The sequence below is a fragment of the Acipenser ruthenus genome, chromosome 6 (genome assembly GCF_902713425.1).
Source record: "Acipenser ruthenus chromosome 6, fAciRut3.2 maternal haplotype, whole genome shotgun sequence".
Lineage (NCBI taxonomy): Eukaryota > Metazoa > Chordata > Actinopteri > Acipenseriformes > Acipenseridae > Acipenser > Acipenser ruthenus.
The window spans coordinates 45,866,324-45,891,590 of NC_081194.1; the positions used below are offsets into that span (position 1 = coordinate 45,866,324).

Here is a 25,267-nt window from a genome sequence, read left to right on the forward strand (position 1 = left end):
ACCCAGTCGAGGACTTAATAAAGTGAAAAATGCAAACGAGCGACGTACAGTCGATTAGGATGCTTTTTTTTTGTAAAGTAACCCAATCAATTATAGTACAGATTACCTGGGATTTAAACAAAAAATGTTTTTTTTTTATTTTTTATTATGCTGCTTTTATTTTCTTTACGCACCGTAATCAAAATATTACGAAAAACAACCCCAGGTGCGTATATTAGGGCTAAGATTAGCTAAGTCCAGAGGTGCATTTTATTGAAATACAGGCAAATAGTCACTTAGGGGGCGATTGAATGCAAAGTACGCTATTTTCCTGTTTAAATTGATCTAACATCGTTCAGAGTTAGAGATGTGGGAAGGATACTGCTCACGCTGGTTAGAACTCCGTGTATGCCATTGCGTGTTTGTTGCTCCCCCATTGCTGTATTTACAATCTTCTTGCTTCGTTGTGGGTGAAATATGAGCATGGCGTTAATCTATACTATTGTATAAATCGATTTGTTTTTTGTTTTATTTTATATTTTTATCTTATTTCTATGAGTTGTGGGAAATAATTAAAGAGGATGATCGCTACGACCGTAATTATTTTTTCGCTGCAATGTGGGATGACATTGTAATACTGGCTGCGGCTCCAATTGAATGCGATTTTGTACGGATTATGTAAAAATAAATTGTGATTGATGGTGCCAGTTTCTTTCTGGAACAGGGTCCTTTTAATGTAAAAGGTTACTTTGTTTAGTTCGGCCTTGATGAGGGGTTTATAATATAGTCAGCTTGTGCAGTAAACAACTCCTCGAGTCAGCGAATTGCAACAGAGAAAAGAGATTTAATACCAGGACCTTCCTCTTCCAAATCAACACGGAAATCGCATTCAGGTCTGCTTGGAAAAGAAACGAAGTTGTTGATTTCAGCTTAACAACCAAATAGCAACACACCTAAATTGGGTCTGTATTTGTATTGCTCAGTGCGGTTGCAAAAGGGAAATCCTGAAAATAGCACAGTAATATTTTTCTTGATCGAGCAGGTTATGTGCACTGTGTATGTGTCCGTCTGTGCTCTACTACAGTCAGAGAATACTACTTACTAGACGAAACAGCTGATGATAATTTAAGGGCAGTGTAACAAACAGGATTGCCTGTTATAGTACAATAATAAACAGATGTTGACCATACATATTTATTTTATCTGTGTTGTTTACATAATGATTCTGCCTTCAGAAATCGTTCCTCTCTTATCTGTGTCTCGTCTATGTTTATTATGGTGTGTAAGTTTATCGAAATGGCGTCATCCCGTTTACTGAGAGCATAGACATTAACAAACAGTCGCAGGCAATAATTTAATCAAAACTAGATTACGTGAATATGGATTTAAATGTGAAACTGAGCTATAGCTAATATATACACTACACCCACATTAGATGGCGCATAATCGAAAAATAAATAATGACGTGACAAATATAAACGGGACTTCGAGTACTCTACCAATTTTCTCAACACGCGCAACTTCATTCTGATGCTTGAAAACGGGCAATTTACTAAAGGTTTTTATTCTGTGTAAACTCTTAAATTAATATGATTGCAGAAAACTTGCTGGGGGTTTACCGTACCAGTAAATATGTGCTGCATTTTCCGACCCATTTCCAATGAGTTACGAATCATACATCTTAATGTGTTTGCTAACTTTAAAATTAACCCAATTGAAATGCATGCACATTTGACGCTTTGAAACTAAGTTGAGATGTCCTTTATTAAAAATAATGAAATAACAACTAACAAAAATAAAACATTATAAAATGCATAAGTATATGGGCAACCCGTTTTTTTGTTTGTTTTTCTTTAATATATTTTGAAATGCAGGCAGATTTATAAAGTGTTGGATATGCTCTTTATTTATTTTTTTTCATTAGCTATTGCAGTAGTTACTTATGAGTTGACACCCCATATTTCTGTGCTGTATTGTAATACACAGTTTAACATGGGTTTGGTTGGTGGGTAAGCAAGTGCACAATATTGTTCAATATGTTTTTCCATCGCATCCGCTACAGCATATAGTTGCTTAACAAAAGCTAATATATTAGTATGTACTGGCGAATATTTGTGACCAATGGATGCGTCTACTTCCTGGACTAATTTTGTGCCTCCTGAAACTCTTTTCTTTCAGCTCCAGGCTTGGCACAGTCAGTACCCCAAGAGGAGCGAAGCCATCTAAATTAAAATGAAGGTAACAGCATGAAAGAATTAAGTTATTTTGCTCTTGTCTAACAGTTAATTTGGAGACAGCCCCATCCCTGTGACTTGGGGATGTACTGAAAATCTGCTGTGAAGTACACTATACTTAACATTTATTATGCTACCTCCTGGAGATGTTAAAAGAGCATTCAAAACCTTGTTTTTATCACTAGGTGGTAGACATAAAAAAAAAAACCCAAAAAAAACAACAACTGTGACCTTGTTTTTGCGTGATACAGAAAAAGCTACTTTCCTTTGCTCTTTAACTGTGGGTCAGTTGCATGGAACCTCTGACTGGATGATCCTGTTGTATACTACCAATTGAAATGAACCAACGTCTCCAGTTTTGAAAATTCTCAGTAGTTGTGAGCGCCATGTAACAGTTTAAAGCATTTTACAGTACTGAGTAATCCATCTGTTTTGCATTGAAAACATTTAAATGTTTGGATTCAGTTTCAATGCATGTCATGTACAGTAAATTATTACTAACAACTACTGTTATTTAATATTGTTACTTTTATTATTATTGAACTTAAGCTTAAATGGAACAACGGTTTGTTTAAATTCCCTAATAAACAGCTTCCATTATAATGCTAATGTAATGTTTGTATTGCATGATTAAATAAACACTATTGAATTTAATTGACTTGGACTAAAAAACCTTAGCAATACAAATTAGACAAACATTTCAACTTTACATAACATGAAAGGCGTTGATAATGACCTAGTAGAAACAATATATTTAGTTTAATGCCGTCTACTGAATATTTTCAGATTTAGTGTTTGACAGGATTTCATTTATGTCGCACCCTCCACTGCAGAGAGAGTCTCAATATACTAGATATGTTTTATTGTAAATGACTGTAGGTTGTGAAGATATTAGTAAAAGAAAAGTTTCATGTACACAGAATTAAAGCGTTAAAAAAGTGGAATATAAAACATTCACCCATACTAAAGTTAGGATTATCTGATATTCAGGTTTGATTTAGTTTACAAGCTAACCCCAATCTAAATCAGACTGCTAAATATTACAGAGTAACAACAAACCAGTTATGCCCAATAGTTGATTGTTAGCCTACTTTTGTAACATCAGTAGTTTTATTTCTCTTTCATCTGAGGGTGCAATTTCACTTTTGGGTTAAATTCAGATTAAATTGACGAGTTTATTAATTGGGCTTTAATTCTGTACTGTACAAATTGGTCTTTAGAGGATTTAACCCTAAAATCGGAACCCCTATGTGTTTCTAGCTTGTCTTGCATATTATTAATAATAATACTATTATTATTATTATTATTATTATTATTATTATTATTATTATTATTATTATTAATTGCAGACGCTTTTATCCAAAGCGACTTGCAGAGACTAGGAGGTTAAGTGACTTGCTCAGGGTCATACACAGTGAGTCATTGGCTGAACGGGGAATTGAACTGGGGACCTCCCACTGGACCACCAAGCCTCCTATTCAGGTTACTGTATTTCTGTACTGTAACCAGCCTCAATCTCCTTTGCTTTGTTAAAAACTATTGGTACTCTATCTTGTATCCCAATACAGTACCAATGAGTTACACATAATGCAAGCCTATGAACAAACAGCCTGTTGATTCCCTTTGCTTGTGGGATGTAATACAACTTTTGTATGGGTTATTTTAGCATTCACTGGGTCAGTACTGTATGATGCTTATTGATGGATGCCAAGGATTATATGGATTGTGGCTATTGTAATTGCATTTGGATTACCAGACACAGTAAGGATAGGACCGTCAATATCATTTACTGTATGTTAGGATTTACTGCAGATTCTGTGTTGGCTTTCCCTCAACTTTTTTCTTCATGCTGTTTTAATTGGACACTTGCAGTCTAGATATAAATTATTTCATGTGAGCATGTGTTGTAAAGAACACCGTTTCTGGGTCAGCAGAATGACCTTCTGTTAATCAGACCACCTTGGTCTGAATATTGTAAGCCAGCCCCTTTTCTTTTTAAATAGTTTGGCTGTTTAAACATCAGTAAGTAAAAAATGAAAAAGGACTGTTTGTATATAACGTGCACCCCCCCTGACGCACCCTTTTTGAAAAAAGGTGGGTAAATGTATGTTTTAGCCTACTGTATATATGGTTTTGTGCTCTCTGTGATGTACAGTATACTCTGATAATGTTATTAAGCATTAATGTCTGACGGAGGATACTGATATTTATTATAAACTGAATAAATATTTTATGTATGTTTTTAGGTTATATTTTAGATCACTTTGGCTGCTGGAAAATTATATCTGTTTAAAACCAGTTTCAATATTCTTGTTTAGCTTGTAGAGGTGATTAGCTTAGAGTCTGTTAAGCTAATTCTGTGTACTGTGATGTTTTTGATAGGGAAGTATACAAGAGGTGGATAGTTTACCAGAAGTGAGCATTAAGGGGTGTAACCCCAGGCTGCTCACAGGATGCATAATAAGATTACAGTAATACTGAAAGAAAGATGTAATGTTGGACTATTTTAACCATCACATTGCATGGAGGTGTGTACTTAGTTATAATGTCTGGGAATCGTGTGAAGCCTTTTTCTTCAAAAAATGAAAGGAATTGTAGGAATACACATTTAAAAAAAAAAAAAACAACTAAAACTATTTCCCACGATTTAATGAAGCCTGTCTAAAGCTGTTCAATTTAGATGATTTCCGTGAAGGTGAATTGAATCCCAACTGTTTGCCTCGGGACAGTAAATATTTAGCTGTTTTGCACAGAGAGACTGCATGCCTTACAGCAGTTCTGTTCTTGACATCTCTGAGCAGCCAGAAGTATGAATTCTTATGCAGATAAAGTGATTAATTTGTTACGTGTACACAGAAAGCCACGTTGCCAAATCCTGGTGTTTCACATTGCACTTGACCATTTACTCCAAATTGGTCAGAACTATTCTCTGGAATATAATTCAAGTTTATTTGTTTCTCATTTTGGGAAGATGGTAAAATGGTATTGGTTTAAAAAGTATGTAGGCCTAGCTTCAGATTTTTATTTTTAGTTTTTTTATTTTTACTTTTTATGATGTTTGCAACCATTCTGAGTGGTTCCCTTTGTATTTAGTCACATTTTGTGTTTCTTATTGGTACGTGTTAGGTGCTTTCTATTAAGTTCAGAAGCAGCTTTACAGCCCAAGTGGCCTGCCATGATATATAATAATCTGCCACTTTGGATCAAGTTTCCTTTAGTTTTGCTGGCAATATACTACTGTGCAGTAGAATGGTGCTAGCACTTACTACTGTAACATAACATTTCCACAGTATGATAACTGTCAAATAAAATACCATGGTAACCTTAATGTCATGGTACACAGCACATCATGCAATTTATGAAATGAAGGCTGTAATTCACAAAAAATCACACTTCCTTTCACAGGCTGTAAACTTTCGGCTGTTTTATATTGTACTATTACAAAAAGCTGAAAAAAGGCATATCAATTTTAACATATTTTTTTTAAGACAATTGGAATATAAAAAAGTAAAAGAGCACTCTAAAGTTGTACAATATATGTTATACTGTCACAGATTGTATTACTACCCCTTGCTTGAAACAATGTGGTGCTGCAGTTTGTGAGAACAATTGTAATGTATAAAATAAACTAATTGTACTTTGTTTAGTTGATGGTAAACCACATTAGGAAATGATTGGTATTGCTTAAAACACAAACATTCAGGTTATTATTTAAGAGCAGAGAAGAGTTCTTTATTTTTGGCACATGGTAAATAAAACACGTATTACCACAGACACCTTTAAAAAATGTAGTCATTTTTAACCACTTTTTAATATAACACAACAGAATACACAATTTCTAGCAATTTAACAAATAGTCTATTAAAAAACAAACTTAGGCCTATTTAATTTAATTTGCACACCTGCTTTATTTCGTGTATCCTCTGTTTGCTTTTATTATGGCTTTCAGATGTTTATGATATTTAATAACCAGTATGTTACATCTTGTTGGTGAAATCTGGGCCCATTCGGTCTTGCATATTTCCTTCAGCTCAGACGGATTAGACAAACAATGGTTGGCTAATGCTTGATTAATGCTCTGGTTGTGGATTTTGGTATTCCATATTTATTTAATACAGCTTTGTAGCCATTTCCTTTGTTGTAGTTTGCTACGAGTGCTTTTCTCAAACGCGAATCCCCTTGACTATCATCTGTTTTGTTGCCAGAACGTTCTTCTTCAACAGATGTTGGAAATAATTACCTTTTTTTTAACTATTGGCTTTATAATGCAGTTTAATAACTGCGTAATGGTTTTCAATCAATGAATATTTTAAGTTACATTTTTTATTTTTACAGACTGAATGTAAAGGTGCCTTATGGACAAATATTTGAAATTACTTCTGCTTCTTTTTTTTTTTTTAAATGAAGATGGTTTGTTAAATTACCAGAATGAAATTGTGTATTTGGCATAATTAGTGGCTAATGTTCACTAAATGTTTGTATTTAACTTGTTTTATTGAATGATCTTATATTAAGTGTAGGGTGCCAATACTTTTCTCTGTGACTATATATATCAAATACATATGACCCTTACTATGACAGGTAATTGTACATGTACTGTAGCCATATTGAATTTAATATTTTTCTATTGCCATTTCACTAATTTTAATCATCTCCTCAGTCCCATTGTTAACATTAAATAGAATGTGTGATTTGAATGCATTCAACATCCCAGCACTTAATTTACACCATGGCATTGAAACTTGCACCATTACAAAACAAACTTGGAAGCTAAAAACTTGACATTGAAATGCATCAATCAAGTACCTCAATTTGACCTCACGTAATATAAAGCAAGCTGGTTTATAATAAACCTTCATATTGCTGTTTAGTGTAACTTTGCAAATTCTTACGGTGGCTGCTGCCAAAACAGGACAGATTTATACATCGCAGATCAGTTAAAGCTAAACAAAAGTGTTGCGGTTTTTGTCCACAAACCCTATGATACAACATACAACCCATTATGTATGTGATCAGATTAGGGTATTTGGAATGGTATTAGAATAATGTACTTTTTCTTCGTCATAATCTGAAACCAGAGACGCTTGCAGTTCCAGTAGGGTGTGCATAACTGGGACCCTATGAAATCCATATAATTTTTTTGCATTTTTTTTGTTTATTCTTTTCAGATTTTAGTTTTTTAAACAAACAAAAAAGATAAAATAAAAACAAACTAAAAATATTAATTTGGTGTTTCTGTTGTTTTAAATCCAAAATTGTTTGATACAGTGATAACAATGAAGTAGCCTAACAATTATGTTCAACCTCTTTATTCAGCATTGGACTGCAATGGCAAAAAAGATACCAACTATTTCAACGAAACATTCTACAATTATGCAGTGTATACTGTAAAAGTAACACTTTTGTTTCTCACTTTTTTTTTTTTTTTTAAGTAGCACACAAGTAGTATGTCCAGATTGACAAAGTTGAACAGTAAAAAACAGGTCTCACTACAGAATTCTATGACATGAATAGTAAAAAATAAATAAACAGAAAATAATCAATCCTTGCAGAAGTGCTTCAGTTTTAAATTAAACTCACTACTTTTTGCTGACTGAACAAATCTGTTTCTAAATAAATCAGCTTTTGTTTTTCTCTATTTAAATCAGTCTGGTCCACACAATTAGGAGTCTCTTCCAGTAACAGAGTCTCACTACAGAAAATATGAATAATATAAAAATAAAATGTATTGAGCAAAAAAATAATAAATCCTTGTAGAAGCCATTGCTGTAGTTTACATTTTTTTGTCCTTCTTAAATTAATGTAAGGAAAACAACTATCAAATTAAGTTTGTTTAATCCACACAATTGTTAGTGCCAACATTACAAATTGACAAGCTTAAATGTCATTTGTTCTGCCATCTATGGTAGACATCCCCATTGTAGTACATAATGGCGATTCTTTGTGTTTTCTTCAAAGTGATTCCCTCTTGTCTGTAAGCAGAGCTTTGTATTTACTAAAGCTTCTCTCTGTGTCGCTGAGCTAACAGGGAACATATAAGGTCAACTTCCACTACTTTAGGCACTCTTCTCTGCACAGACACAACTGCCACTGTTCACATAGCTCTGGTGAAGGATGGGCAAGAGGTTTCAGCTTTGATTAGTGTTTTGTTGCATGGCTGGAGTCTGACTGGGATCAAATACACGGTTCAGTCGATCCACCACTTTTGCTGGGTGACATCCCAGTGTTTGGAGAATTTGGTAAAGGCTTCATGTACATTGTCCAGGATTTTTTTCTTGTGTCTCATGGAAAGGCCATCCAAGAGTCTGTCGGTTTCTTCACCTAACCCAAAGGTTTTTGCTGTTCCAGTAACCAAGTAAGACCCCAGGCATCCATGTTAAAAGCTGAGATGGCTGTAGGGCAGTGGGTACCCTCCAAGATGGTCAGGGTTGTTATCAGTTTGGGGTAAGCTTCAAGTTGTCCTCAGTTTTCAGCAAGTCTGAATTCTCCTGGCTGCTAAGTAATGTTAGAAGGTTTGCCACAGTCTCTGCTGATGACTTCTCTTTTTCAGAAGATTCCCGCTAGTGATCAGTGTGCTCTGCATGGTATTTTACTGCCTGAAACCAACTATTCCATCTAGTATTTACTGCTTCAGGAGGAACCTCAACACTGTGCACATTCTTTGGACTTGAGAAAAGCAACTCATGTTCGCTTTCTGGCTGGCTTTTTGAAGAAGGCAAATTTTATCCATATGCTAAAGATACCACATTGCTAAAGAATGGAAAATGCTACCGTGTCTCACCTATCAGATTGATTATGTGACATAGACACATCACAAGTATGCTGTTGGGCATGACACATTTCAGTGCTTTGTTTTTTGTTGATGCAGTATGCTGCGTTATCAGTTACAACTGCCCAGACATCATTGAGGTTGAGCTGTTTTTTGTTCATTGATTCCAAAACAGTTTGTTACAATTTGGAGTGGTTGCAGCTCTCCATGAATATTACATCAGTCTGGTAGCACTGACCCTCAACACCTGAAATAATAAAGTAGATTTACTTCCCTTTTTTTCAGTTTTTGCATTTGTTACGTGTGGATTTTATTAAACAAATGTACAATTTAAAATGTAATAATGTAGTAATGAAAATTGTTTATAGTCTCACCATCTATTTATTTTAGGCAAATTGCAAGATACGTTCAATTCCCTAATACGTATCAAATCAAACCTCCGACGGTTTCGAACTACCTTCGAATTCCTGGCTTAACGAATGAACCTTTGAACACAGCCCAACTAATCGCACATTATTCTTCTTGTTTAGAATATCTTTGTATATCGTTTTTGGTTTGTCATCACATCCTGTTGACTTTAAAACTCAGAAGGCACTTGGCCACCCAGTGACACCTATGCTGTGTTGCAGTGGGACAGGTTAATGATTACTCTGTGGTCTACCAGTTGTACCAGAGTTTGTATGAGAGCCCTACTGACTGAAACAGAAAATTACTATATATAAAAAGTGGATTTTTAAGTAATAAGCCTACACAATTTGTTTGCCAGCTGAAGCATGCAAGATGTTCGTTGTATTACATTGATATATTTTCGTACTCCAGTAACTGCATAGTAATTGTCATACTGCTGTAAAAAAAAACAAAAAAAACAAAGTAAACATGTATTTTTTATTTTTAAACACGATAGCCCTGTTTCATGCTACACTGTCTATTTTATGCTTGCTGATCAGCATTTATTTACTGTAGTCAACTACTGCACATGAAGTAGTGTATTAGGGCTAAGTTTAGTTTTAGCTGGTTGGTTTCAGTAGCACCAATGAAAATGGATTTTATAAATGGTGAGTAGTAATTAAGTGCAGTGTTCTAATGGTTAAAACGTGTTTTTTTTAAAAAAAAATTTAAGCATTCTATCAGTTGCAGGAATTGAGGTTCAAACAATATTAATAACCACAAGACTGAACATGGAGATTTAATTGTGTTCTACATCTGGTGGTTTATTCTGTAGTACTTCGTAGATTCTGGTTTTGAGATTTTATTTGAACTGTAGTTGTCAGTCTTGGTTCATTTTTGTGTTTTTTTTTTTTTTTTTTTTTTTTTAAAAGTGTATTTCGATTTAATCTATCTTTTGATCGACGTAGCTTTGGGTGAAGTGTCGGAGGATCAGGTATTATTTCAGTTCCTAATTCATTCCAAATAAAGATGCAAGTCAGTTATGGTTTTGTTCAATACCATGTTATTGCACTCATACTAATGTATACTATAAGACACAATATAGAAATAATAAAATAATGTATGAAGAGACATTCAGCTTTTTTTTTGCTTTCTTTTTGCACTGAAGTGGGGAAACACATTTTCATCTATCTTTTAAAGTGACACAGACCTGCTTAAACTGTTTTATAAAGTAAAATAATTATGCTTAAATAAATTGCATCTCTGAAAACAGGAAAAAGTTAAATAGTTAGAGAAGTTGTTCACTTTGCAGTGCAATGCAAACAGGTGTACAGCTTCAGTATTTGGATATTCAAATACAGCATCCATCACCGCGCTATAAATACATTCATTTAAGACAGAATATTTAGTTTGAGGTCCTAGACACAAATGTAAGGGAAAATGCAAAACCACACAGATCCTCTGGTTTTTAAAGCCCTGACTCTAAATTCTGTAACAACTTTATAAAATGGTACAAATTGATTTAGTTTTACACATTTAAATAAATCTAAATCTTCATTATCTGGTTTCCAAGACCACAATAAACACTAATGTAGGGCTACCCGATTTCCTTAGATAAGGTAGTCAAGGATTAGTGCTGATCAGTCTGTGAAACCAACCGCATTAGTTTCAAGTCCAGTCGATTTTTTTAATCGGAGGTTAAATCCTTCTGTAGACAAATGTGCATGAATATATAGAGAAGTGCACGAGGTTGGTTTACTGGTCTGAAGTGGTTATCTTTTCTTATGTGTGTGTGTGTCTGTGTGTGTGTGTATGTATGTATGTATGTGTGTATATATATATATATATATATATATATATATATATATATATATATATATATGTATGTATATATATATATATATATATACTGTATATATATAAAATAAAATAAACATAATGTATATGTCGTGGGAAGGCAGTGTTTAAGATAAGAACCTATGCAATAGTCAGGGTGCCGGCAAACAGCCAAGTCATTTATGCTAGTCCCCAAATTACTTTTGAGGACCACTGGTTTAGAGGGTTTGGTCCGCACTCGGTACGGTTCGGTATGTTTAGTGTGAAGTGTGAACAACAAAGTCAGTTCAACGTGAACAACTGTTAGACTCTGTGCTTTTGCACATAGGAAACAAACTATACAAGGTAACCTGACTGGAAGTAAACATTTTACGCTCAGTTTACTTCATATTCTGAGGAAACAAGTAGAGCAAAAAAAAAAAAAGTCTTTGGGAACTACATGAGGGTTACCAGACATCCTGTGAAAACTGGGATTGTTAGTGTTTCAGCCTTAATTTGTTGTCGGAAACAGTAAAATTGTTAATCGTCCCGGTTTCTTAAGTACAAAACTGTATTGGTGCGCTCTACAAGTTAATAGCAGAGTAATGTTTTAGGTTGTGTTAGCGCCATTCAAAAATAAAAAACAATTGTGGATTATTTGTTTATACCATATGTTTAAAGGGTAATAGCTGATCTATTTTTTAAATCTTTTTTGTACATTTAACATGTGTTGACTAGATGACAGTATAAAGAAAATACTGAGTTGTTATGATCTGCAATAAATTCACCCGATGTTTTTTAAACTATATTGTGTTATTATATACTGTTATTTGAACGGCTTCAGAGTTGCTACGGCGTCAGTAAATTGAAGAAAAATAAAATTTAAAAAATCCCAGTTTTTCACTGTGGGAATCTGGACAGTGGGAGAAACTGAAGCTCTGACAGAATAGGGTCAGGCACCAAAATCCAAGCCGACAAAACTCACAAAAATAATCCATATTTAGTCTTTTCTTAAATTACTTTGTTTAATGCCAACAGTAGGAGAACCATGCAGAATTGCATAAACTGCATTATTCTCGTACTCTAGGGATTCAATACATGTATTAATTAAATAAGCAAAGTGCTCCCCAGTGCTTTCTTCCACAGCAATATGTAAGAATCTAAAACATGCTATATTAAAAGCCGGAGCAATACATCAGTAGCTGCCATCTTTCAATATGCCTTGCAGGATATTGTGAACATCCAATTCACACACCATATAAATGAGACGAGTGCACTTGCAAACTGCATTGTGAACACAAACGTTCTCGGGCCTAAAAGAAAATGGAAAACGACCACAAAAACTAACTTTAGTTCACATCCGAACGAACTCAGTCCCTTTGCTCGCAGATAAGTGTGAACAGCAAGCACCATGTGTTTCAAACAAAATGAACCAGACTGAGTCCATGTGAAAAGGACCCAGTGTGAAGGCAGCCTTAGGAAGCATTCAGGCCAACAAAATTCAGTGTGATCCTCAATTAGGAGAGGGACTAGGATCTGTCATATTGTTGATTGTTATTAAGGAAATTACATTTAACGGCTTAAGGAATTTGAAGAAAAATTCAATGTGCAACTATACACGAAGCTGCAATGTCTCGCAATCGTGTTCATTTTCACACTAAAATCAGAAAGGACCCTTTGGACCGTCTAGGTGATTTACCTTCCCAAAAAGTTATAAATCGGGACTTTCCACCCTTGACACCCTTTTTTATTTAAGGTTACAACCTTAGTACTTAAAACAGTGAACCCCAGAGTTACGAACACCAAACTTATGGTATACCAAACCCCCACTTTCAACCGGAAGTATGCAATCACTCAATCATGCGTGCAACGCAACCACATAGGCGCTCCTACATAAGCGGCGTGCTGGTCATGGAGAAGTCAAAATCACTGTACCAACAAATGTATTCAGAAAGGTGAGGCAGATTTCAAAGCAAGTATGGGTAATTTGAGCTTTAAACAAAGCACAGTTTTGTTTTCAAGCCAAAGGAGGCTGAGTGACTGAGCAAGCTGCATGAATGCATGTTGTTTAAAAACAAGCACAACGTTAACCCAGGTTTTCCTTGATATTTAAATCTGTTTTTGATACAGTTACAATTTCAAAGGTAACTTCAGTTTAGCCTTTTTCCATTTATAGTACTGTTTCAAAGACTTTAGAACCATAACAATATGAGTATTGCATTACTGTGCTGTATCCTTGTATTATTCTTCAGATTGAGGGTGTAGATGGCAGGTGTACACATTTTTTAAAACCATTGAAAACTAATTTTCAGAGTTAGGGGCATTTCAGACTTTTGAACAGCCTCCATTCCCAAGTGGTTCGTAACTCTGAGGTTGTACTGTATTCTATAAATGACAAAAAAAGACATGTACTGTGAATTGGCAACACATGTAACTGCATTGTGTTTTGTGCATGGTTTCCTGCCAAGTGCTTGATTTTTTCTAAGAAACCTGTATTGCATGTATATTGTTACTGTTCTGAAGCTATTGTGCTCTGCAGCGGTTAGCTTGCTTTTTATCAGCATGGCTTGTGTGAAATGTGTTTTGGTACTTTGCTATGTCACCCACATAAATGTGCTGTGCACAAAGGACAAAACAGTAGTTTTGTCACTGTTTATTGTGTTAATAGTTTAGTGTTCAATACTGTGAAACCATTTCTTATCCATGTGTGATCATAATAAAGATTAACTTGTGCACCATTATCCTAGCATGTGGCTAAACACAACTGCAGTGTTCCTGTAGTCCCATTTACAGCAGTGTGGAGTAGTGGTTAGGGCTCTGGACTCTTGACCGGAGGGTCGTGGGTTCAGTCCCAGGTGGGGACACAGCTGGTGTTCCCTTGAGCAACCCAACTGTATAAATGGGTAATTGTATGTAAAAATAATGTGATACAGTGCTTTGCGTAAGTATTCACCCCCCTTGGACTTTTCCACATTTTGTAGTGTTACAACCTGGAATTAAAATGGATTTAATTAGGATTTTTTGTCACTGATCAACACAAAATAGTCCATAATGTTGAAGTGGGGGAAAAAAATCAACATATTTTTCAAAATTATTTACAAATAAAAAACTGAAAAGTCTTGATTGCATAAGTATTCACCCCCTTTGCTGTGACACCCCTAAATAAGATCTGGTGCAACCAATTGCCTTCAGAAGTCACATAATTAGTTGAATGGAGTCCACCTATGTGCAATTAAAGTGTCGCATGATCTCAGATTAAATACACCTGTTTCTGGAAGGCCCCAGAGTTTGTTAGAGAGCATATCTAAACAAACAACATCATGAAGACCAAGAAGCTATCAAAACAAGTCCGGGATAAAGTTCTGAAGAAGCACCAATCAGGGTTGGGTTATAAAAAAATATCCCAAACTTTGAACATCCCCCGGAGCACCGTTAAATTCATTATTAAAAAATGGAAAGAATATGGCACAACCGCGACTCTGCCTAGAGAAGGCCGTCCACCAAAACTCAGTGACCAGGTAAGGAGGGCATTAGTCAGAGAAGCAACCAAGAGGCCAATGGTAACTCTGAAGGAGCTGGAGAGATCCACATGCTGAGATGGGAGAAACCGTCCATGGGACAACTATAACTCGGACGCTCCACAAAGCTGGGCTTTATGGAAGAGTGGCGAGAAGAAAGCCATTGCTGAAAAAAACCCATATCTGATGAGACCAAAATTGAACCTTTTGGCCTTAGCGCAAAACGCTATGTGTGGCGCAAAGCCAACACTGCTCATCATCCTGAGAACACCATCCCTACGATGAAGCATGGTGGTGGCAGCATCATGTTATGGGGATGCTTTTCATCGGCAGGGACTGGGAAACTGGTCAGGATTGAGGGCAAGATGGATGGAGCCAAATACAGGGAAATTCTAGAGGAAAACCTGTTTCAGTCTGCAAGAGACCTGGGACTGGGGCAGAGGTTCACCTTCCAGCAGGACAATGACCCTAAACACACAGCCAAAGCTACACTCGAGTGGTTTAAAAACAAGAACCTGTATGCCTTAGAATGGCCCAGTCAAAGCCCAGACCTCAATCCGATTGAGAATCTGTGGCAAGACTTGAAAATTGCTGTTCACCAACGGTCCCCGTCCAACTTGACAGAGCTTGAGCAATTTTGCCAAGAAGAATGGGCAAAAATTGCAGGATCCAGATGTGCAAAGCTGGTAGAGACTTACCCAAAAAGACTCACAGCTGTAATTGCTGCCAAAGGTGCTTCTACTAAGTATTGACTCGGGGGTGAATACTTATGCAACCAACAAATGTCTTTTTTTTTTTGTTTAATTAACTTTTGTGTCACAATAAAAAATATTTTGCACCTTCAAAGTGTTAAGTATGTTGTGTAAATCAAATGGTAAAAATCCCAATTAAATCCATTTTAATTCCAGGTTGTAACACTACAAAATGTGGAAAAGTCCAGGCACTGTATTACAACAGATCAGAAAACATGTCCAGCAGTGTTGTGAGAATCATATTTACAGTCTTCCACTAACACTGTAGTTCAGTCTGCTAATAAAGGTGTTTTGTATACTGGTATTACAGTATACAATAAAAAAATATTAAACCGTTTAGTAACACCCAGCAATGTCAAGTGAAAGTAGTCCTATTTACAGTACTTCATAAATGAAGTTTAGCGTTTTACTGGCTTTACAATAACCAGGATAAAACATGAAACACTGATTAAAAAAGGCGTGTTGACTGACTCGTTGCTCTACACAGGTTCTCTGCTGTGTATCACCTGATTGTAATTTAAATAGCGCCCCTTTTAATGTAAACTCAGAATTAATCCTCCCAATTGTTTCTTTGCTAATTCTGCCTTATTTGCTAAATTTAACAAGAGGTGTGTCTCCAGACAGAATGTCTTTATGAAACAAACGGAGTGTAGTGTAGTGTAGTGACATACACAGTAAAGCAAGCAACTTCCTTTAAGGAATGTATAGTTAGAAAAATAGCTTTGAGCTTCATTCTTCATTGTCGGATAATATAATTTCAATTAAGAACCGGTCATGGTTTAACATTGCTAATTATAGCTTTATTAAATGCAGGTGGAGTGGAAAGTAGTAAACTAAACAATAATTAAATACGCAATTAATTTAGCTTACTTTGGGAAAGCCCTGTCGTTATCGCAGTACCTTGGGTACCTTAGTTTTTCAACATAGAAGAATTCATTGCTTTGCATTTGTTGCCGTCTTTTTTGCTTTCTTGATCTGAACGTGTTTATGACTGGCAATATGATCTTAATTGTATTGACTCGTACATGATCAATCGAATGACAGCAACGTTTGCAGAATAGTATCCCACCATTCTCATATAGATTATCAGAGAATGTTTTAGAGCTCTCTTTTTTGCTGAAACAGTTCATTGTGTATCCAAATGTACTGGGCAGCATACTTTAACAAAAGCCAAGAATGAAATGTAGTTACTGTGTGTCTAAAAATGAGAAGCTGTGACTGACCTACTGTAGAGCCTTTACTACAGTGGTGGCAGTCAGACTAGAACTGGCGGTATGGGCAGCAGAAGTGTTGAGGCTTGTTTGAGATTGGATTTTGGTGAGTGTCTTTTGAAATTGCTTCCCTTCCTCTTCTGAGAGGGTTGCCAGGCTTTAGGCCTGGTCATTCTTCTGACCGCATTGTAATGAAAATGCCCTGCTTTGAGTCGTCCGTCAACAGCACCTGTATAAAAGTGGTGTAGTTTTTAGCCATGTTGCTAGGCAGTGCATGCATCTTGTGGATAGCCAATCCGAGTAGATTCAGCTGTTTAAATGGATTTACAGTACATAGGCCGCCTTCTAAATTCTTATTGGCTAGCCGCATGTTAATTTGAACTACAGCCACAGGCCCCAAACTGTAGTGCTGTAGAACCATGACAGCTTTTGTCACCTTGCTGTACAGTGAGGCTCTCCTGTTGTACGGTGCGAGAGAAGTATGTATGGGACTTTAGATTCTACATACATTATGAGGGGGAGACTTTGTTTCAGCATACCTAAAGTCTAAGAAAGTACAGTACTGTAAGTGCAAAGGCCAAGCTTTGTTGCCTGGAGACGGAGCTTGAAAAAAATGTCAAAAGTGTGCAAAAGGTTGCACATGTAGACATATTTACTAATGTACACGTAGTACTGAAGCCTCCTAGATTTCCTCTGACAATGTACAGTACATGCTTTTGTTCTGCCACCATGTTTTTCATTTTTCAAATTGTTAATGGCTATTATAATCTGATTTAAAGCCAGATAATAATAATTGGTCAGAAAGTTTGATCCACACAAATGGATTGCATTACTTGACATATAGGCTATCACTGATTTATTAGCATTGCTTTTTCTCTTTTATTTTCTTTAAAGTATATTGGCTATAAACATTGCAGTAATAAAAATGTAGTGCCAAAAGGGCTGTAATGTCAGTTACAGAAACAGTAATAACAGTTTCATTATTGCTCCCTCTGAAGCCATCCTGGTTTATTAGTAAACCCCACTCTATAATTAGGTTAATTTTATTACAGTATCTGGCCTCTTGTGTACTTGTTTGTCATGTTTTCGGGCATTTGTTGAAAGCAGATATCCCTGTAGAACCCCAAATATAACTCAATAATGCTGCCTGGCACAGTACTACTTTTGAAGAATTTATTTTGAGATGCTTTTGCAACTTCACCAACAGTGTAGAGTGTACAGTTACATACAACACTTAATGGTACATGAAGAACAACTTTTAAAAAAAATTCAAATTTTTTGTCTTTCTCAGTGTCTTCATGTTAGTCATTGAGAGAGACATCTAGTTAAAATGTTTCTCAAAACATTTTCTTTTAATAACTACATAGGCTATATGCTAGGTTCAGATATGTTGTAATGATGCTGCTTTGCATGATCCCGATTGGACTGAAACAATAAATTGTGTGTGTGTGGCAGGTGTTTCTAATAAAGGAGATGTACTGTATGTGTTTTGTTATTTTACCAGGTCAATGCACTTTGTGATTTGCATTTCAGCAGTGTGGAGTAGTGGTTAGGGCTCTGGACTCCTGACTGGAGGGTTGTGGGTTCAATCCCCAGTGGGGGACACTGCTGTTGTACCCTTGAGCAAGGTACTTTACCTAGATTGCTCCAGTAAAAACCCAACTATATAAATGGGTAATTGTATGTAAAATAATGTGATATCTGTATAATGTGATATAATGTATAATGTGATATCTTGGAACAATTGTAAGTCGCCCTGGATAAGGGCGTCTGCTAAGAAATAAATAATAATAATAATAATTTCCAGTATTTTACAAGGGTTTGCTTGTAGCCACATCAGAAGCAGCCAAACACACTTTATACAGTAATAACAGTTTCAAATAAACCATGTACAATATCAATTTGTAAACTCAACATTTGTACAGGAAGTTTAGGCAAATGCTCGGTTTGATTCTACCTTTGACAAATGGTGCTGAGTGGCGACTGTAGGCCTCATATCAGGTACAGGAGAAAATTGTGTTGTAGTGCCAGTGCTGCAGCAGGATGGACAGTGCTACTAAGACAAGAGAAGGGATTTGCCATTTTAAGTTTAGGGAACAGAGGTTCCTTTATGGGACAGCGTTGCCACTCACAATGCCAGGGCTTCATAATTTATTAGACAATGTGGACGAAGGTTTAAAATGTGCTCCTAGCAGCAGCTGCTTCAATCCAGCCTTGTGTTCTGTAAACAAAGCCCTTAAACAAATCCTGTACATGGAGTTCTGCTTATATTTCAAGGTTTTTATTTACTCTCCTGGTTTGATTGCCTTTTAAGTAGGTTTGTACAAAAAACAAGGTCTTCTTTCTGGTGCATCATATCATAGCAGGCAAATCTGTTTATCTTGTAATTTTAATTTCTTAAGTTAATTTTATTGCATTATAAACTTGTCAGGTAACATCTTGGGAGAGTATTTAAAAAAAAAACAAAGTGTATTATGTTTTGGAGTGTCACTAAATGTCTGTCAGAACTTTCACTGTTGCAGTGCATTATTTATTTTAAATTTAGTAGTCGCCAATTGTTTTTTTTATAATTTTCTCCCAATTTAGAATAGCCAATTATTTTTAGGCTCAGCTCACCACTACCACCCCGGCGCTGACTTGGGAGCGGCAAAGACGAACACACGCTGTCTTCTGCAGCGTGTGCCGTCAGCCGACCGCTTCTTTTCACACTGCAGACCCACCATGCAGCCACCTCAGAGCTACAGTGTCGGAGGACAACGCAGCTTACAGGCAAGCGCGCGGGTGCCCGGACAGACTATAGGGGTCGCTGGTGCGTGGTGAGCCGAGGACCCCCTGTCCGACCTAACTCTCCCCACCCCCGGGCGACGCTCGGCCAATTAAACGCCGCTCCCTGGGAGCTCCCGTCCTCGGTCGGCAAAGGAATAGCCTGGACTCGAACTCGCTACGTCCAGACTATAGGGCGCATCCTGCCCTCTACGCAAGTGCTTTTACTGGATGTGCCACTCGGGAGCCCCAGGCATATGATTTTAAGGAATGATGGCTAGCTGATTTTTCTCCCCTGGGATACTGTGAACAAAGTATGAGACACAGAAAAGTTTGATGTGTTGATGTTTTTACCCAAAAGAAACCATAGTTTTGATGTGAAGTGTTTAGGGAAGCAATGAGGGATAGCGCATCCCAATCTTGTTTTTCTCCTGCATTATTAAAGACACTTATTAAAGTCATTATTCCAGTTTTACAAATCTGTAGTGTGTGTGTGTTGGCTGTGTCTGTAGTGGTTTGAAGGCCAGCTGTAGTTGATGGTGCAAATTCTCTCTTTTTTTTTCCAGACTATTGACGAGCCGCCTTACCTGACTGTCGGTACTGACGTGAGCGCAAAATACAGGGGAGCTTTCTGTGAAGCTAAGATAAAGACTGCAAAGAGGCTTGTCAAAGTAAAGGTAGGTTCCAGCACCATTGACACTTTATGCGAGGTACAGTAGCTCTTGCTGAAAAACAGGTATAAGTAATGCCTGTGACCCAGTAGTCAACTCTCCAAAAGCCATTCCAGATTTTACTGTTACACCCACCCCTTATACTGGGAATGGATTCTTTCAGTGCAGCAGGTTTGTGCATTTGAGAAAGGAGAGAAAGACTCATGAAATTAATTGGAGACTTAAGTTGATGAGAAGCAATTATCCTCTGCAGTACGAATTAAAATGGTGTGCTGCTTTTTATATGAAAACTGAGAAAAAGCAGGTTGCGTAGAGGATTTATTTTGGACCCTGACGCCCCTGATAAAACAAGGGAGTGGTTGTACTGTATTTGTTAGCCTATTTGTTTTTCTATGGGTCTCTCGATATATACAGTGCCAAGAAAAAGTTTGTGAACCCCTTAGGATTTTCACATATTTCAAACCTAAAATGTTAGATCTTAATCCTGAATCTTAATAATAGATAAAGATAACCTGATTAAACAAATGACACAAAAACATGATACTTTTTCAACATTTATTTATCCACAAATGATTCAACATTCAATATCCATGTGTGAAAAAGTATGTGAACCTTTAGATTCAGTAACTGGTGGCACCTCCTTGAGCAGCAATGACTTCAACTAAGCATTACCTGTAACTGTTAGTCAGTCTCTCACATCGGTTTTGAGGAATTTTGGCCCATTCCTCCTTACAGAACTGCTTCAACTCGGTGACATTTGAGGGCTTTCTTGCATGGAAAGCTCGCTTCAGGTCCTGCCACAACATTTCGATGGGGTTTAGGTCTGGACTTTGACTAGGCCATTCTAAAACGCGGAATTTCTTCTTCTGCAGCCATTCTTTTGTAGATCTGCTTGTATGTTTAGGATCATTGTCTTACTGCATGACCCACTTTCGGTTCAGCTTCAGCTCACGGACGCATGGCCTGACATTCTCCTCTAGAATCTTCTGATACAATGCAGAATTCATAGTTGTGTCAATGATGGCAAGCCGTCCAGGTCCTGAGGCAGCAAAGCAGCCCAAACCATCACACTCCCACCACCATGCTTGATGGTTGGGATGAGGTTCTTCTGTTCGAACGCAGTGTTTGGTTTTCGCCAAACAAAACGTTTCTCATTGAGGCCAAAAAGTTCTACCTTTGACTCGTCTGTCCAGAGAACATTGTTCCAGAAGTCTTGTGGATCATCTATGTGCTCTTTGGCGAACTTCAGACAGGCAGCAATGTTCTTTTTAGAGAGCAGTGGTTTCCTCCTGGCTATCCTTCCATGAACACCATTCTTGTTCAGTCCTTTTCTGATAGTTGAGTCATGAACACTCACATTTTCCAAGGCGAGAGTGGCCTGCGGAAGTAACAAACAAAAACAAACAAAAACAAACAAAAAACACCACAGTAGCTCAGGTATTAGCAGATTAGAACAAATCATGTTGTGTAATTTTATGAAGTTATTTCTGAGTCTGCTTTGGTCAAATGTGTACTTGTTGGGATGTTTTAAAAAAGAAAAAAAAAAACATTTTTTACTGTTTAGAAGCATGTCAGATAGACTTTCCCTGGAAAAAAAATGTCATGTCAAATGCTAACCTAGTTTGCCATTTACCATATTTACATATTTGTTTTATTGAAACGCTACATTAAAAAAAAAAAAAAAAGTTTTTTTTTTATTAGATTTGAACAGAAGCTATATTAGTTATTTATTGGACATGCACAATCCATCGATTTGTGAAATTAAAACATGAAGATTGACAAATATGTTTGGAATGATACAAATAACATTTTTATATATGAGATTATCTGTACAATATTTTATTATTTTAAAATAAAAGACTGTAAATCTCATGGCAATGTGTTTATGTATTCATTCATTTATGTATTTGTTTTTCAGTGAGTAGTGCAGGGAAAGAATGTTGCCCTCCCCCCAAAAAATAAAAAAGCCATCAGGGTATGAAACCAGGATCCCCCTGCTGCAGCAGTGTTCCAGTTAACCATCATGGCACAAGATGATTAGATGAGGAAAGATAGCTGTAAAATGTTCTACACTGTTTTAAAAAAAAAAAAGTATATAATAGAAATAAACAGAAGAAAAAAATAGATGGAGCCTACTGTAAATATTGTGTGCATTTTGGTAGAAAACCTGTAAATGTATAACTTGACAGGTTATACACCACTCCTTTTAAAAATCTGTTGTTCAGCAGTTACAAAACTGAAAGGAAAAATCAGAATTCCACAAACCAGCAGTAATAGTTGGCAATGATTTCGTATCTGTGATGCAACAAAATAAAACACCCATACATCAGGAGTTGAATTCAGCATGTAGAGAAAGAGTGGGGGGGAAAAAAACAAGCAGAAGCTATTTTTATATTTTGAATAACTCCAAGTATTGCCTATTATAGTTGTACTCTTAGTATATTACTTAAATTTACTAGCACATTGCTCCCAACTGCACTGAAGTGAACATTTCCTTAAAGTATGTTATAAATTTGTTGAGGTGACGTGGGGTCACAGGGAACCCTTTGTGTATCTTGAAGAATTTAGTGAATCAGTCATGGTCATGCCACTGCGAATGTTGTTGCCCAATGAAAAATCGCATCGTGTCTGGTGTTGGCCACTGGTACAAATAGCTGCTATTAGAGTTAGTATCAGTTTGTGGTTTGTTGTGTGCAAGTTTTTCAGTGAAAGGTGTATATACTGTATCAGTGGGGCTGGATTTGGGCACCACAACCATCATTTAATATTTTTTAACAAAGAATAAAATTATGCTTATTGTACATAACAGTACAATATGTCGTTTCCTTAGGTGACTTAGGAAACTGGAAATAAACTTTTTCACAGAGGAAATGATGCTTATCCAAATTCTGGAATTGGACTTGAAGGCCAGAGAATACTTTTACTTTTAAGCATTGTGTGAAACAAGCCATTTAGTTGAATCTATTTAAGAATCTATCTGCGCCGTGCACAAACTGTATTGTAATGTGTGTGCATTTGCTTGCTTACACTGAATCTCAAGTAATCCTGTGCCATCTCTGACTGCACATCTCCAAAATGAAAAACTATTGTAGGAAACCAACAGGCTTACTTTACAACATGCTGTTTCAGAATTGTGGAAAACTGTAAAGCCTGGTTCATACTTCTGTCGCAGATAAATGCAATACGTCGGGTGCAGACAGCTATAAAAGCTGTGCAGCTTCACAATGTACGAAAAACGCAACATGTTGCAGCCCTTTTGACTGCGCAAAGTGGTCACAGCTTTTGTTCTTACTTTAAATACAAACTGCAATCGCGAAATTAGAAAAATTGACATTGAAGTAGATGTGCTAAGTTTGTACCTCTTATACAAGAGGTTTTAAAAAAAAAATAATCAAAAGCGACGTCGTTGGTACATCCGTCCGCTCAACAAACGGAACCTGAAAGGGAGAATTTCAAACATTAATTAGAGAGATGCAGGTATGTGACAGTGAGAGATATTTTACGTATTTTAGAATGACAGGTGTCAGGTTTGACAATCTGTTAAGGCTTTACACCTTCTAAAAAAGACAGACATCTCAAGATTGTTGGTGACATCATTATGACCAGAAATTGTGAAGTATGTACTGTAAGTTGTGTACTGTAAAGTAACATTCAAACTTGTCAGTAGTCAAAAACAAAAGTCATTATATTATTGGTTTACTATTTGAAAGCTGTTGTGTATGTTGTAGCTAAAACTGCACTTATTTGGTGACCTTTCTGTGAATTCTTGATTTTTAGTACATTTCGCCCATGAAATGTACTAAAAATTACCATGCCAGCCAAACAGTACTGTCATTTTCCCCCAGAGAACTACTGTAACACAATTAATACTGTAAATTTGCCTGGTAGGAATCTTACTGTACAGCAGCTGTTGAAAATCTGCTGCAAGAATAGCTTATTCTAGTGAAGTTACGACTGGCAATAGGGATATTCCTTGGACATTCTGTATTCAGTTTCAGTAACACCTACATTTTTTACATGTGCTGTAGAGTCAGAGTATGATCTACTTTTTCATGACATTAATGGTGGATCTAATTTTGTATTTTCAGTGTTTGGGGATATATGGTATGTTACTCGTACCTCCTTAGCAACTGCAAGTCTCTTGTGTCCCTACAGATTAATAGCATCAGTTCATGTTGTCATTTTCAGTTATTATTGTACAGTATTTATGTATTGCTGCATTAACTGGTAAGTGCTGCCATCTGGAAGTTTTTCTAAACAAAAGGTACACCTCAGTTTGACTAATGTAAAAATTATTATGAATCTGCAATGCATGATTTTGGAGTATGCATCACCAGAATGTGGTATACACTAGCTGTATGTCACACACCTTTGTGTATTGTAATGTAAATCACATTTGTCTTTTTTTTTTTTTTTTTTTATTGATCTTTTTTTTACTATTTTGGTACTCCTGACCTATGTTTTGTAATATATTAGTGTTTTCAGTCACAATGGAGATGACATCAGATCTGACACTGTGGCCATGATTACTTTTATAGGCCAGTCTGGAGAAGACCTAATGCCTCAATATTGGTTTCATACTTGGTACATATACTGATTGTATTTTATGGTTTCCAAAGCCAAGTTCGATCGGGGGTGTTGTACAAGAAACAAAATAATCCTTTTGTGCTGCCACCACAGGCCACATCTATAATACAGACAACATGCTTTCACATAGGGTCTTATACTATAGTTGGTACACAGCTGTATTCTGTGATTCCCTCGGTTCCATTATACTGTAGGTGGTGTCTAGTGAACCTTAACCTTAGTTTCAGAGGCACTTAATTTTTTTAAAACTCTGGACACATCAATTATACACAAGTTTTTTTGCACATTTTACATAACTTCATGTTTACAAACCATCTGGTACGACATACTGTACTCCTTAAATTATGCATCCGGGATGCTTTGGTTTTGTTCACAAAAACTCTCATTCCTAGTTGGTCAAGAGTGCCACTTTGTCTTGATTTCTCCCGCCCCCTCCCTTTCTCTGTCTCCCAAATCCGAAATGATGTCATAGGATTATTGCAGGGCTCCTTGTGTGGAATCTTAATGCTGGTTACAGGGAAAGAAAGAGGGTCATAGGGTCAATATCAGACGTATGGTCAATTGTAATTCCAATTACAGTA

At 36.4% G+C, this 25,267-nt stretch overlaps 1 protein-coding gene across 4 annotated transcripts in view; it reads left to right on the top strand.

Annotated features, from left to right (window-relative positions):
• arid4b (AT-rich interaction domain 4B) overlaps positions 1 to 25,267 on the top strand; it is a 115,966-nt gene that overhangs the window by 389 nt on the left and 90,310 nt on the right. For 2 of the 4 annotated variants that reach the window (XM_034017500.3, XM_034017502.3), the window contains exons 2-3: positions 2,158 to 2,217; positions 19,995 to 20,105. In XM_034017500.3, the coding sequence (XP_033873391.3) occupies positions 2,212 to 2,217; positions 19,995 to 20,105 (117 nt within the window). In that variant the 5' untranslated portion in view covers positions 2,158 to 2,211. Of the gene's footprint in view, positions 1 to 819; positions 873 to 918; positions 942 to 2,157; positions 2,218 to 19,994; positions 20,106 to 25,267 lie in introns of those variants that run through there. The other 2 variants (XM_059025441.1, XM_059025440.1) reach the window with 2 other exon arrangements.